Source organism: Carassius auratus, chromosome 41 (assembly GCF_003368295.1).
Source record: "Carassius auratus strain Wakin chromosome 41, ASM336829v1, whole genome shotgun sequence".
NCBI classification, from domain to species: Eukaryota; Metazoa; Chordata; class Actinopteri; order Cypriniformes; family Cyprinidae; genus Carassius; species Carassius auratus.
Genome location: NC_039283.1, coordinates 3,183,621 through 3,200,381, shown reverse-complemented (window position 1 = coordinate 3,200,381; position 16,761 = coordinate 3,183,621). Strand labels below are relative to the sequence as shown.

The following is a 16,761-nucleotide window of genomic DNA, read 5'->3' as shown; positions in this document are numbered from 1 at the left end:
ACAAGGATGCATTAAATTGGCAGTAAAGACATTTATAATGTTTATAATGATATAATTAATAATAATAATAATAATAATAATAATAATAATAATATATATATATATATATATATATATATATATATATATATATATATATATATATATATATATATATATATATATAATTTTGCAATATATGCAAAATAGCAAAGTAAAGCACAAGCTCACAATCTCTTGTCACTTAAATAATTTATTTACCACTAGAGCACCACAACAGTAATGTGTTACAATACATCATAGTGGGTCAACAATATCAACATCATCATCATCATAGACAATAATAACAATAAACAGCTCTAGTGTGACAATGCTGGTGTATCCTTCCACTTCCTGTATCTGCAGGAAGTCCACTGGCATTCAAATAGAATAAGTGTCACCTAAAAATCTTCGGCATGAAAGGATGTTGCTCTTTTCATCTGATCTGCTACCAGTTTCTCTCTAACACTGGTTAAGATAAGGACTAGTCAAAAAGGGGAACCTCCACCTGGAAGCCACTCACATCATCTGTGTGAAGCTAGAACTACAAATTAAAACCAACAAACAAAAGTTACAAATAAAAAAAAAAATGTAGAAATAAAATAGTCAGTGCAATTCTTCGTAACAAAGGATCACTTTCTCTGAGAGAAAACAAAATCACAAATTCAGGAAGACACTTTGAGATGTGTTGAACCATTTCTCCATGATAAGCGTTATGGATGTCAGCGTCTGCGGCAGTGCATTCGTCAAGCAGGTCTCTGCACAACACGTTCAAAAGAATGAACTGGGGTTACGTCTCTCACTTAAACGTCCATCATACGTCTGTTCACATTCTTCAAATCCTTTCATCAAAATCTCTGACTTTACTAAAGCAACATACTCTTCTCATATCACATGCACCCAAATAATCTGCTTATAATTGGATTGGTGCCTCAATCAGACTGAAAAGCCTTCATGCAGATGATTAGACTGAGCTCAATCTGAATGAGATTTCAATCATATTGCTTTACATGCTTAATTGTTTTCTTGTAAATTGGATTATTTCTGGTCTACACACCTTATACAGTCCAATAAACAGGAAAAAATAAGCATGTAAAATCTGACTATTTTCTCAATCAGATTCAAAAATATGCAGAAATAGTAGCTAATCATATGCATCGGGGATAGGCCTTATATCATACAAATGTGTGTTATGTTAATTGATATGTTCTGTCTTATGATCTGGACAGTGGTGGAGACAATATTTATTTATATGTCATGAATGTGGCGACTGGGAGCTGCATGTGCGCTAAAGTTTTCTTTGGATTATTGTTATGCACCTTTGCAAACCAGAATCAACATTTAGGGCTCATGTAAACAGAACTCGATTCAGACTGGATTCATTTTAGTTTAGTGCATGTAAACATACCTATTGCATATGACCTGCCATCGCCTCAGTCTATATTCTAGTCTGATGACATCACTTCCTTTCAACACTGGTGACATCACAGCTTCACCTGCTCTAATAAGGGACCTTGAGTTGAATTCACTTATACATGCTGTATTTCAGCACAAGTACTATCATGTTATTTACTAATCACCCATATTCCAGTTCAGCCAGGCACGACATGCTCTGGTATAGCTCTGAGAAGTGAGTACTTAAAAGTCACAGTCATTCTTTTCAGAAACGCCTGCTTTTTATGCAAATTTGTGGCTGCTGTCAGCTGATTTATTTTGTGGACTGTTCTCAAACCATGCAAACTGTGTGAACACTATTTTAAGGTGATGTAGTTGCATGTATATAACCCTACAATAAGTACATGTACTTAAATAATATTACTTAGAACAAACTTGTATAATTACACTGTAACAACATCACCTTAAAATAAAAAGTCTTCTGCCCATCCTAAAGAAACTAGTAGGCACCATTTCACCATTTTGTTTTGCTAGTAATTGTGTTTACAAATGATTTGTGTCAAGAATGAAGTAAGAGCTAGCTAGACATACATTTTTAAACTTCAGAATAAGGCATTTATCACACTTCCACATATACGTACATAATCATAAACACTTCTTCTTGTTTTGCCAGCTCAGTTTCACATGCTGTTAAGTTCTGAAACACAACTAACATCACAAGTACATGTTGCTTTTTCAGATCGCACACTAGCTCAAACGTCTTCTATGGTCACTTTTCTCTTTCAGATCAATTCCTGTCATAGCAGAGCGACTGTTTGAAGAGAATCTTGATGAACAATGTCTCCATGTTTATATCCAGCATAATTAAACATTTGGCTTAATGGCACAGACATTTGATGGAAACTATATATTTTTTCATCTACAAAGATACAAGAATGCAATGGTTTTGCCTTTTTCAGCATTCGTCTCCGCAGTGTGTAGAGAATGTTTCTGTTTGCAATGTAACAAAACGTCTTTGGCTGCTTGGAACATCGTGACTTGTTGGTCTTGGCCTTTTTGTTTACACCATGTAAGGTGGCTAAACTATGTATTTCTGAGCTTTGCATTAACCTTTTTGTAATATTTCATCTTTCTGTTGTGTTTTTCTGTTGCAAATGTTTTATTTGCACCAAACTCGAAGTTCATTTGCGACAACTGTACAGTTTGTGGCAACGGTTTGCCAGAAGTTTCCAGCTCTTCACCAGTACTGGTGAACAATATAATGGGTTTTATATATTACCAAACAAACAATATCCATATTATTGAGGGAAACAAAATCAACAACAAAAAAGACAAAAAACAAAACAAAACAAAAAACAGAAGTGTTTGTTTGATATAAATTGAACAAGGGATTTTCTCTTCCGCTTGCTTCACATATAAACACCTATCACGTACTTCCAGTGTTTGCCAAACTCACATCCATAGAGTGAGGAGCGGGTGATGTGACACATGTCGACAGGGCCGTTTCCAGCACACATTCACACATTCAGATGTGTGTTTTTACCTGTCATCTTGGTGTTTGAGAGTTTGTAGGAATTGCTCTGTGCAGCATGTGTGTGATTGGGTTTTAAATTACTGTATGTTTGTTTGTTTGAATGCGTGTTCTCGGAAACGGAGTTGATCGCTCCTAGCTGCACTTGCAGGACTTGACAATCATGTTGGAGAGCTGCTCGATTTTAGGGGTTTTTCCGATGTAGTAAAGGATTGTGAGGGGTTCCAGATCCTGAGACACACAGCAAGGAGATGCGGACGCTTCTGGATTAATAGTGTTATAGAGGCCGAGGATCTGAAACAGGACATGAAATGCACTTATTGATACTATTTAAAATTCATTGTTTGACAAATAGAAACTTTTAAGAAGCTGAAACTGTCTTACGTTGCTGTGCTGGGTGTCTGCGCTCCACAGATACGGACAGGCTCCCGCACAGAAGTTGGCGTTATAACCTTTGGGTTCGTGGATCCACTTCCAGCCCAGATCCTTCTTGAAGTCGATGTAGAGAGAGCGTAAACAGCAGTTGTCCTGCACATTCCTGTGGTATGATGGGAGACAAAAGCAACTGATGTTTAACCCGATGTCTTGAGGGCCTGAAAAGTTTGAAATGCAACCTTTCTTCGTGGCACATTTTTGGTGCTCTTTCAAACTACAGTATATGCACATAAACCTTCCAACTCTTACTATTGGCAATTTAAGTTCAAATATATATATATATATTTAAGAGTAAATTGAGAAATAAATAACTGCAGGAGCCTTCTCTAGCTCTATGAATACTGTATAATCCCATGAACACACTGATAAAATACGATTTAACGTCACTGAACCAGTTTACAGTATAAACATTTGTTTTTTTACAAACAAACCGATTTTTGTGGAATAAATCAAGTAGAGATAGCTCTTTAAGGTAACAATTGCAAGTTACCAATTTTTGCAGAGGTAACTTTCAGTTCTAATTCATTCATCTAAGCATTTATAAACATTTAACATATTGCACTATGTCAAATGTTCCCAAGAATCAAAATGTCCCTGCCTCTTATATAATACATCTTTCATCTGATTAGAATGTAGCAAATCATTGTTCACAGCTGCGATGTGGTTAATGTCTAATGGCTATTGACCAAAAAAACAGAAAAGGATGAGTCCTTTGAGACATCCCGCCCAAACCTTCTATTGCAATAGGAAATTTTTGTCAACACAGGAAAGAAAACGGTTCCATCAAGTGATTTCTTAAAATCCTGGATTCTCGCCAATGCTGTTAATCAGATCAGTCCATTCTACACTGAATCGATTTTCAATGTCGATTTTTGTGTTGGAGAGAAATGTCTGCTAGTTTCTCAGCTTGTTAACACTGGATGTTTACATGGAATCTGATATATCAGGAAATATAAATTTAACAGCACACTGGTATAATGTTAGAGAAAACATGATCGTGACAGCAACTGGCTGCACGAGTGATAATACAGATGACTTTTATTAAAAGATAATCAAGCCATATTTAGCTTTAATCCGACAGTGAAAGGTTTTTCAGTTAACTGATTAAGTCAAGTCTGGATTGATAGGTGGCCCGCCGATTACATAATCCTGGAATGAAGTCTGGCTGTGTTTAACTGATGACAGATGAGTATCTATAGAGACAGCAGAAGCACTGTGCTTTGGTGAACATTCAGCTGCGGTTCAGATGCAGACAGTGGGAAAAGCTCTGTTTGTGAGGAGGTAGTACCTGGAGCAGAAGGCTGCATCTAGAGCGCGTTTCTGTCTGTGGCTCTTGTGCTGCGACTCCAGTCGGTATGAAGGAAGCAGCATCAGCAGCAGGTGTGGAGACTGACCGCTCTGACGCCGCTTTTTAAACATCTTCAGATCCCCTATGTGCACAAAGCTGTCATCTATACCTGCGAACCGCACAAAAACCAGACAATTAGTTAGACTGTTTTTATCAACAAAAACATTCCTGTAGCTCAAACAGTACAGCAAGGTCTGTTTTTTGTTTTTATTGTAAATAAAGATAATTTGAGGATGTTTTACTTAATTTTGTGCTAAATTCAGTGTTTTACTTTCCATTTCCTTGTAATCATTTGTGAAATTTACTAGCAATTTCTGACCAATTTTACTAGTAAATTTAAAATTGTTAACAAATTTACTAGCAATTTCAGTTTCTACACAAATTTTGTTTTTGCAACGTAGGTTCAATTGACCAGGAATGTACAAACTAAATTGTTTACCCGAAAAAATAAAAACACTATCACAGAAAAATTTTGGTTAAATAATATTTGTTTTGTATATAACAGAAAATAGGATGCAGATTTGCAAAATACATCAAGATAAAACATTAAGGTCTTTCTACGTTGTCTTTAATTATACTGTAATATGTGCTGATGTGTAAAACAAGGTGCATGGCAATGGAGATATATATAAAGCGTTCTTTAAATTATCACGCGAGAAAAAGGGCACATCCAACACAAATCTTCAACCTTAGAACATATCAATAGCAGACAAGGAACTGAACAGACGGGGTTTTTAAACACAAGTAATCAGGGGAATGGAAACAGGTGGGGATTAATCAATTAACAAAACGAGGAATGGAACATGACAAAAATAGGGAAACACAAAGGAACAGAAATTAATGATTTGAATTTAATGAATTGAAGGCAGAGCTGGAGACTGGAAGTCCCAAGGCAGACCAGAGCACCCAGATGGCGCTGACTGAGAGTGAGCTGCAGGACTGACAGGCACCAGCGGAGATGGAGCAGAGGAACTGACTGGTCTAGGAGGAGGCGGGAGAGGGAGGCTGGGAGGGAACACAGGAGGATCAGGGCTGGAGGGAACCAGTGGAGACACAGGAGAATCAGAGCTGGAAGGAACCAGCGGAGACACGGAGATTCAGGGCTGAACGGAACCAGTGGAGACAGGAGATTCAGGGCTGAACGGAACCAGTGGAGACACAGGAGATTCAGGGCTGAAAAGAACCAGTGGAGACACAGGAGATTCAGGGCTGAACGGAACCAGCGGAGACAGGAGATTCAGGGCTGAATGGAACCAGTGGAGACACAGGAGATTCAGGGCTGAAAGGAACCAGTGGAGACACAGGAGATTAAGGGCTGAACGGAACCAGCGGAGACAGGAGATTCAGGGCTGAATGGAACCAGTGGAAACACAGGAGATTCAGGGCTGAACGGAACCAGCAGAGACAGGAGATTCAGGGCTGAAAGGAACCAGCGGAGACACAGGAGATTCAGGGCTGAACGGAACCAGCGGAGACAGGAGATTCAGGGCTGAATGGAACCAGTGGAAACACAGGAGATTCAGGGCTGAACGGAACCAGCAGAGACAGGAGATTCAGGGCTGAAAGGAACCAGCGGAGACACAGGAGATTCAGGGCTGAAAGGAACCAGTGGAGACACAGGAGATTCAGGGCTGAACGGAACCAGCGAAGACAGGAGATTCAGGGCTGAATGGAACCAGTGGAGACACAGGAGATTCAGGGCTGAACGGAACAAGTGGAGACACAGGAGATTCAGGGCTGAATGGAACCAGCAGAGACAGGAGATTCAGGTCCGAACGGAACCAGCAGAGACAGGAGATTCAGGGCTGAACGGAACCAGTGGAGACACAGGAGAATCAGGGCTGAAAGGAACCAGTGGAGACACAGGAGATTCAGGGCTGAACGGAACCAGTGGAGACACAGGAGATTCAGGGCTGAAAGGAACCAGTGGAGACACAGGAGATTCAGGGCTGAAAGGAACCAGTGGAGACACAGGAGATTCAGGGCTGAAAGGAACCAGTGGAGACACAGGAGATTCAGGGCTGAACGGAACCAGTGGAGTCACAGGAGATTCAGGGCTGAACGGAACCAGTGGAGACACAGGAGATTCAGGGCTGAACGGAACAAGTGGAGACACAGGAGATTCAGGGCTGAACGGAACCAGCGGAGACACAGGAGATTCAGGTCCGAACGGAACCAGCGGAGACACAGGAGATTCAGGGCTGAACGGAACCAGCGGAGACACAGGAGATTCAGGGCTGAAAGGAACCAGCGGAGACACAGGAGATTCAGGGCTGAACGGAACCAGCGGAGACACAGGAGATTCAGGTCCGAACGGAACCAGCGGAGACACAGGAGATTCAGGGCTGAACGGAACAAGTGGAGACACAGGAGATTCAGGGCTGAACGGAACCAGCGGAGACACAGGAGATTCAGGGCTGAACGGAACCAGCGGAGACACAGGAGATTCAGGGCTGAACGGAACCAGTGGAGACACCGGAGATTCAGGGCTGAACGGAACCAGCGGAGACACAGGAGATTCAGGGCCGAACGGAACCAGTGGAAACACAGGAATTACCTCCTTAAACCTAGTCTATCAGGTCCATTTAAAAAATGTCCATTAATTCCTCCATATATTTTCAGAAACCAGTTGCAGCTCATCCTCAGTCGCAGGAGTGTGGGCAGGGCTTTCCTCCATGCCCTTGATCTCCATCAGTAATCCCACGACGCACAATGTTGCCGGCTCACACACCTGGTCATTCGCCCTCTTGAGTCCTAGCTCCCAATGATTGGCTCATTTATTATGGATGGCTCGGGCTCTGCGGCTGTGGTGTGCTCTGGCTTTAGCTCTGTGCAGTGGGATGATAGCTGGCTGGTCTCTGGTTCAGGAGTGGGGCTCGAGGTATCCTCCTCAGCAGGGCCGACAGTGAATAGTGATCCATTTTTCTCCAGCACCCACTCCACGAAAAACGGCAAAATCCTCCCTAGGACCACTCGCTGGTAGGATGTGCCTTACACCGCTCGCTGTGTGCTTTCTACTATGCCGGCCTGAGAGGGCTAGGAAGTCTCTGGTATGGTCCTCCAGCGAACGGTCCCGTTGCTCCAGGCATAGGAGTCGGACTGACGGGGATAGCCATTCCGGGAGAGGGAAAAACAGAACAAAAAAGAAAGAAAATCGCAGCTAAACACACTTTTTTGGTCCGCTATTCTGTAATACATGCTGGTGTGTAAAACAAGGTGCACGACGATGGAGATCGATATATATATTTATATAAAGAGTTCTTTTAATTATCAAGGGAGAAAAAGGGTACAGCCAACACAAATCTTCAACCTTAGAACATAACATCAATAGCGGACAAAAAGGAACTGAACAGACAGAGTTTTTAAACACAAGGAAAGAAATCAGGGGAACGGAAACAGGTGGGGATTAATCAATTAACAAAACGAGGAACGGAACATGACCAAAATAGGGAAGTTCAAGTAAACTAATTTAACCTAACAAACTGTTTTTGTGGAAATACTACTTTCATATAATAACTAATTTAGCTTTTGTTTAAGGTGAATAGTAATAGTATAAAAATAATAAAATAGTATACTGACATACATTAAGTAACATTTTTCTGTCTAAAGAAGTATTTTATGATTTTTGTGTCTTTGGGAAAATATAAAATATATAATATATAAATTATATAATAAAAATAATATTTCGATTAATATTGAATTAAGATTTTTTTTTTACCTAGGTTTTTTTGTTACCTAAGATGTTCCTTTCTAAAAAAAAAATTTCTATGATTCTTAAATTCAGTGTATGTCACTTTGGATAAAAATGTCTACCAAATGCATACATTTTAATGTGTACTAATGCAATTAACCATGAAAGGATGTGCATTACAGTGATTTTACTGCTTATTGCACTTTTGGTTAGAAGCTAACTGCACTTCGTTGCCTTGTACCTTCCCATGTGCAATGACTAAGAAAGTTGAATCTAGTTTAATCTAATCTAAAATACCAGTAGCCAAATAAAAAAATAAATATAAAAATGTAAAAAAAGTTTTTAATGCAGAATGAATAATGTATGAATTATCTATAAACATGATTTCATGAACACAACATATGGAATATTTCAGGAACATTTTAATAAACATGAAGAGGTTCATTAAAATACTTAAACTATTAATTAAACTGTGATTTGACTAACTTTTATCCTTTAGGGTAACATCAATATTCTTAATAAAACACATTCAAAACTTTCTTTATATAATAATACAAATCATAACAATTGTATATATATTATATATATTATATTAGAGGTGGGCATAGATAACATTTTTTTATCTAGATTAATCTCACTCTGAACTTGAAATTAATTTTGATTAATCTAGATTAAAATGGCTCATTCGAATTCTGAATATGTGTGTTACCCAAATAAAATTGACAAACATCAAGTCTTTGAGAAGGGGTTCATCAAGCTAGATGGTGCATTAGAAAAGGGGCTCATCTCCTGAAACATATATCTGGTGTCTGAATAATTTTTGGTTTAACTGTTAAAACTACAAAGTAATTCAGTCAAGAGCAGTGAGTGATTTTCATTTTCATTTTCTTGGATTAACATTACAGCAGCCAGTCGCTAAATTAGGCGCGGTCACTTTAAGAGACGATGAACGCATCAAATATAATACACATCCCATTTTTTCCTCAACTGTTTACTTTCACTTAAGAAATAACTGACATTTTTTCCGAGCATAATTTCCAATGTGGATATTTTGACATATTTTGTATGTATTTGACGGCACAAGAACAAAAATAAGCAAATTCGATGTTCAAGTGTTTTGAGACGCCTTTCTCTGCGTGAGCCCTGGACACCAGAACACCGCGATTACTGAATTGGGCTCTTTCACATCTTTTTGTTGGTTCAAACTGCGATTTGTATTTGTTCGTTCAGATGCAGGAGGGACTTCGAGGTGAACTTCGCAGAAGAGAGCTCTGTTCAGTGTTGCTGATATGCGGCCCTCTCTCTCTCTCTCTCTCTCTCTCGTGCAGACCGAACACAGCGCGCGCGTAACCAGCTACTCCGTTCAGCTTTTCCGCGTCTTGTGTTTGGATGCTTTAATGTTTAAATCGACAAGCGGTAAGGCTTAAAAACATGTGAAAAAGATAAGCTTTCGTGACGATGCGCAGCAGTGACCCGTCAACTGTCCTGAGCATCTTTTTAGGCTGACCTCAGTCAGTCGGTTATATAAAATATCAAGGTGAAAGTCATCATACCCAACTTTGAGAATAGATTAACAGCAATATTTTTTTATCGCCCGATAAGAGTCTCACATTAACGCTGATAACGGCCCACCACTAATATATATATATATATATATATATATATATATATATATATATATATATATATATATATATATATATATATATATATATATATATATATACACTGATCATTTAGTTTAATAAGATCATATATCCAAGGACAACAATCAACACGTGTCCATCAAAAAAAAAAAACAAAAAAAAAAAAAACTTATTTTTTAGTTATTTTTTATTAAATGCAGTATGTGACTAGAAGCTGGAACCTAGACAAAGGGTGGAGACTCTCGAAGAAGTTCAAATATAAGCTAGTTTTCATTTGTTTAACATTTTTAAGTTACTACATAATTCCCAAGCCTCCATTTGTGTTGTTTCATTGTTTTGATGACTTTATTATTATTGTAAAACGTGACAAATAGGCCTCATCTAGAAGGAGTAGGTGTGTCCAGATTTTGGACTGCTAATGTACCTTTAAGTAAACGTTTGTTTTGAATTGATCTGCTCCAATTCAGCCCTTAATCAGACCCAATTCTTTCAGACAACTATATACATAAAACAAGTCTGATGGAATCAATGAAGAATCAAAAACATGGATTTCCATTTTTCTCTTTTCCTCCAACACACACTCACATCCACATCCACACACACACACACACACACACACACACACACACACACACACACACACACACACACACACACACAAACACCCTTCACTCACAAACGAACAGACTCGCACCCCCACCCAAAGCCACCTGCAAAGCGCGCCTCCAGCTCCTCGCTCTTGTTGGGGATGATGTAATTATTTGACGGCACAAATGTGCAGCAGGGACAGTGCAGGCTGATCTTGAATCCATTGTTTCTGTCTGGTGGGAGAGGAAAACAGTGAGAAACACACACATGCACAGCAAGGTCAGATAATCTACTGCAGATTAATGAGCTCATCTCTGGATCTGGCGCCTGATGTAGACCTAGCCCACTCCCATCATCCCTCAGGAGTCACACACAGCGTCACTGCCATCTCTCAGCTCCAGCATTCATCACATCCACATCACAGTGACGCTGAAGATCTGCTGCTGCAGCCTGAGCTCTATCGCTCTCCTGCGTAACGTGATGGAGAGCCGCTGGGCCCGGGCTGTTATGAGCTCATGTATGCCGATGCTGATCCTTCATCATTGCTTTTGCTCTGGCCTGTTATTACTGCTATTCTCGTGCACTTTGAAAAGTCATGGTGAAAACTCACTCAACTTTCCATGCATGAAGGATTTGAATCCATTAATGTTGTGCAGATGCTTCACAACCATGTTTGCTTTTAGATTATATCTTTTGATTTAGTGTGTCAGTAGAAAATATACTTTGAATATAAGTTTCTTAATTGATTATAAGTGTGAACTAAATGTAATATTACATGTTATTTACAATTAAATAGAAATGTTTATCAGTTTACTGTTTAAGGTAATTTACTTTACTTCTATTGTCTTAGAAATATGGTGAAAATTTACTGCTGAATGTACTGAAAGCAACTTGAATATTATGTGTTTAAATAAATGTGTAACTACAGATTTGAAAAAAAAATTGCAATTTAGAACATCTAAAATATATTACCTGATATCAAATAACACTGGCTAAATTATAATCCAATAAATTACAAGTGAATAAGTATGTTAATCAGCACATGAAAAAGGGTACTTCAAAGCATGACAATGTATTATTAAAACATGAACTAAATAAAATGTTTAATTTGGCATTATTATAGTGTTTTTTTTAAGTGTGTTATGAAACATAGTTTTAGTCAGTACACTTTAGTAGCCTTATTAATTAATATTAATAACATTAATAATAATTAATATTATTTAAAAAATATACTATTGAGATTCAAAGTAGTTTACTAGTGCATATTTAATACGGTTAAGCACACTTCTTTTTTACACATATCCATGAGTAGAAGATAACTCCCATAATGTTCCACGGAGATATTTTGTAAATTTCCAACCGTACATATATGCAAACTTACTTTTTTATTAGTAATATGCATTGCTAATAATTAATTTGTACAACTTTAAAGATGATTTTCTCAGTATTTTGATTTTTTTTCACCCTCAGATTCCGGATTTACAAATAGTTGTATCTCAGTCAAATATTGCCCTATCCTAATAAACCATACATCAATGGAAGGTTTATGTATTCAGCTTTCAGATGGTGTGTCAATTTCAATTTAAAAAAATTGACACTTAAGACTGGTTTTGTGGTCCAGGGTCAAATGTTTTTGGAGAAGACTAACATACAGACAGGCACTAAAAGCCATCTGTCGCAAATTTTAGTTGGATTTTCCAGTAGGACTGATACATGAATGATCATAAAGACTAAACTGGCTTCCACAATCTCGTGCTCCTTTACCTCTGTGCAGCAGCCACTCGCTGACGGCCTCCGTCACGTCAAACGACAGCCACTCGCCCTCCGTACGGGTGCGCACCACCTTGCTGTCAATGTAGCGCTGCGTGGGTGACGTGAGCTCTTTATGACCTAAAATCTACAGAAACAGGATAGGCATCAGCAAGGGTCCACCACAGAGTGCAAACACCATCATGGACGTGCCAGTTCGGCCCGTATGAAGCGGCACCCTGCCCAGCGCCTCAACAGCAGTTCCCTTCCTCCCACTGCAAGCTCCCTGATTGATTAGCCAGGTCTGGGAAATGCTTGGAGAGGCTGCGGTGGCGGAAACAGATGCTGGACAGGGTGCACTGTTATTCCTCTGTCCTTCGTGGCTGCGTGTTTACGTTGGACAGCTCAGCTCTTAATGTGTAAAACACTGCTTCAGCTGCGATGCTGCAACAGCTCAGCTTCCTTCCATCAGGCCGCGGAGGTGAATGTGGGATGGAGAGGCTCAGACGGAGGCCAAAATGGAGATTGTTAATTGTAGGGTTGTTATACTGGAGCTACAGGGGTTTGCTGACGCTTTTGGGCCTTGGGAGTCTAGTTACAACACTGCTGATATGAAGATAAATCTCCACGCTGAACGGTAAAAATACTTAATTGATTTAACAGCTGCTGAATTACTTAGATATAAGAGATCTATTAATTTATTTATTTATTTTTAAAGAAATTTATACTTTAAAGGGATAGTTCACCCAAGAATGAAAATTTGACGTTTATCTGCTTACCCCCAGGGCATCCGAGATGCAGGTGTTTCTTCAGTTGAACACAAACTAAGATTTTTTAACTGAAACCGTTGCGGTCTGTCAGTCTTATAATAGAAGTGAATGGGAATCACGGCTTTGAGAGTCTAAAAAACATACACAAACAAAACCAAGTTGAACCCTGCAGCTCATGATGATACACTGATGCGTAAAGACATGAAACGATCGGTTTGTCTGACTGAACGTTACGTGTCTTTACACATCAATGTATAGTCACGAGCCGCAGGGTTTAATTTGCGTAAAAAATCTCCATTTGTGTTCTATGAAGAAACAAAGTCAACTACATCTTGGACGCCCTGGGGCAAAGCATAGACAGTAAAAGCAATGGACACAGCGACCCCATTGGAACTCAATTGAGACAAGTGAAACCCATTTTTAGCGTTTTTTAGCACTTCCGTTTCTGACGCGCAGACTCAAAAAAAGCTTGACGACATCAGCAACCTGTCTGACAGATGTAAATCTTCTAGTAGCTGTGCGTGCAAACTGCCATTGTTAATCTTGCAAGACGGCGAGCTTGAGCGGGGAGTTCTTTGGTGTGAGTGAGCAGGAGTAAGTATTATTTTGTATAGTATTTTAAAATGTAACGCCAGTACGCCATATTAAGTTAATTGCCTGCGAGCGTCTCCTCCTGTCTGTACGGTAATGCGACAGAGAGTCAAGTGGTTATGACGCAATCGTTAGCCTATTTTTACAAAAACTGTTTCTACGGGGCCATAATGTAACATAGAAGGTAATGGAGCCCTTTATACATTGTCGTGTATCTATAGAAATAAAAAATGGACAAACGGAGTCTTTAAACGCCTCAGATGTAAAGTTATTCGCTGTCAAAGTGACGCCAAAACGAATGGGAGTCAATGGGAGGCTAACGCAAGTGAAGTTCTGTTTCAAGATGGCGGCACCCGGCCGACTTCAACTTACGGTCGACTTCCTTGCCGCCTGGGATTAAGCAGATAAACATCACATTTACATCACATTTAATTGATCAGAAGTTGCAGTAAAGACATTTACAGTCTTGTTCAAAATAATAGCAGTACAATGTGACTAACCAGAATAATCAAGGTTTTTAGTATATTTTTTATTGCTACGTGGCAAACAAGTTACCAGTAGGTTCAGTAGATTGTCAGAAAACAAACAAGACCCAGCATTCATGATATGCACGCTCTTAAGGCTGTGCAATTGGGCAATTAGTTGAAAGGGGTGTGTTCAAAAAAATAGCAGTGTCTACCTTTGACTGTACAAACTCAAAACTATTTTGTACAAACATTTTTTTTTTCTGGGATTTAGCAATCCTGTGAATCACTAAACTAATATTTAGTTGTATGACCACAGTTTTTTAAAACTGCTTGACATCTGTGTGGCATGGAGTCAACCAACTTGTGGCACCTCTCAGCTGTTATTCCACTCCATGATTCTTTAACAACATTCCACAATTCATTCACATTTCTTGGTTTTGCTTCAGAAACAGCATTTTTGATATCACCCCACAAGTTCTCAATTGGATTAAGGTCTGGAGATTGGGCTGGCCACTCCATAACATTAATTTTGTTGGTTTGGAACCAAGACTTTGCCCGTTTACTAGTGTGTTTTGGGTCATTGTCTTGTTGAAACAACCATTTCAAGAGCATGTCCTCTTCAGCATAGGGCAACATGACCTCTTCAAGTATTTTAACATATGCAAACTGATCCATGATCCCTGGTATGCGATAAATAGGCCCAACACCATAGTAGGAGAAACATGCCCATATCATGATGCTTGCACCTCCATGCTTCACTGTCTTCACTGTGTACTGTGGCTTGAATTCAGAGTTTGGGGGTCGTCTCACAAACTGCCTGTGGCCCTTGGACCCAAAAAGAACAATTTTACTCTCATCAGTCCACAAAATGTTCCTCCATTTCTCTTTAGGCCAGTTGATGTGTTCTTTGGCAAATTGTAACCTCTTCTGCACTTTTTTTTAACAGAGGGACTTTGCGGGGGATTCTTGAAAATAGATTAGCTTCACACAGACGTCTTCTAACTGTCACAGTACTTACAGGTAACTCCAGACTGTCTTTGATCATCCTGGAGGTGATCATTGGCTGAGCCTTTGCCATTCTGGTTATTCTTCTATCCATTTTGATGGTTGTCTTCCGTTTTCTTCCACGTCTCTCTGGTTTTGCTCTCCATTTTAAGGCATTGGAGATCATTTTAGCTGAACAGCCTATCATTTTTTGCACCTCTTTATAGGTTTTCCCCTCTCTAATCAACTTTTTAATCAAAGTACGCTGTTCTTCTGAACAATGTCTTGAACGACCCATTTTCCTCAGCTTTCAAATGCATGTTCAACAAGTGTTGGCTTCATCCTTAAATAGGGGCCACCTGATTCACCCCTGTTTCTTCACAAAATTGATGACCTCAGTGATTGAATGCCACACTGCTATTTTTTTGAACACACCGCTTTCAACTAATTCAACTAATTGCCCAATTGCACAGCCTTAAGAGCGTGCATATCATGAATGCTGGGTCTCATTTGTTTTCTGAGAATCTACTGAACCTACTGGTAACTTGTTTGCCACGTAGCAATAAAAAAATATACGAAAAACCTTGATTATTCTGGTTAGTCACATTGTACTGCTATTATTTTGAACAAGACTGTATAATGTGACAAAAGTTTTCTATTTCAAATAAAAGCTGTTCTTTTGAACATTCAAACGTATTATATTGCACTATATTATCAGTACTGAAGTTGATTTTAAATATAACGACTGTATGAACTTGACCAGTTACGACAGGATCTTCAACATGAGTAATACAGATGGAAGCGGATCAACCTCTCCCTTCCCTGCAAAGTCCTTTTAAACCCTCCCTAAGACATTCACCATCTCTGTGTTAGTGGGCCAGTGTTTACTGCACCTGTCATGACGGACCTGACACATGAACAGAGAGGAGGGGAGCGAGGTTAAACGGAGAGGCAGGTGGGAGGCGGGGAGCGCGGACCTCGCCAGCACTGGGATTTTATTTAGCCCTCGAGACCCTCCGAACTCTAAATCACCAAACAGCATTCCACACTCACATCTCTCCACACACACATAAAACCCCGTTGATCGATGGGCCCGAGCCCTACAGCACCCTTAAGATAAATAAACGAACATACGAGGACAGAGGAGGAGGAGAAGAGAAGTTAAAAAGTGCATGTGTGGGCGCTTTCACACTGCATACACAAGTCTGTTTGACGTCACTGTTTGGTTTGTTCGCTTGGTGTGAAGATGGCTTTCTGATCTGAGTGCGTATTAGTGAGTCCAAGCGGCCTGGGTTTCTTTAGCAGCTCAATCTGGTATTGTTTGCAGACACATTCATAGTTCAGGAGACTAAACCCTTGTGTTGTGTTCCAGTCATTTTGACCTGGAGAGGATTTTATTCTTTCCTGAAAATGCTTGGCAATGTTACCACATTGGACTAAAACTTACTGACTTTCCTCACAGGCGGAGCTGGGTATATTACTCACAAACTAATAACATAATGAAAACTGTAACGTTAATAACATAATGTACTCTGACTACTTCATAGA

The 16,761-nt window shown here is 39.5% G+C and overlaps 1 protein-coding gene across 1 annotated transcript in view; it reads right to left on the bottom strand.

The window, feature by feature from the left end:
* Positions 1–214: 214 nt before the first annotated feature.
* The window catches only part of LOC113059794 (transforming growth factor beta-2), a 35,980-nt gene continuing 19,433 nt past the window's right edge, over positions 215–16,761 (bottom strand). Inside the window, exons 3-7 of the mRNA XM_026228406.1 lie at positions 12,417–12,549; positions 10,775–10,885; positions 4,668–4,836; positions 3,329–3,482; positions 215–3,238 (exon numbers count right to left, since the gene is read on the bottom strand). Of these exons, the coding sequence (XP_026084191.1) occupies positions 3,080–3,238; positions 3,329–3,482; positions 4,668–4,836; positions 10,775–10,885; positions 12,417–12,549 (726 nt within the window). The 3' untranslated portion in view covers positions 215–3,079. The remainder of the gene's footprint in view (positions 3,239–3,328; positions 3,483–4,667; positions 4,837–10,774; positions 10,886–12,416; positions 12,550–16,761) is intronic.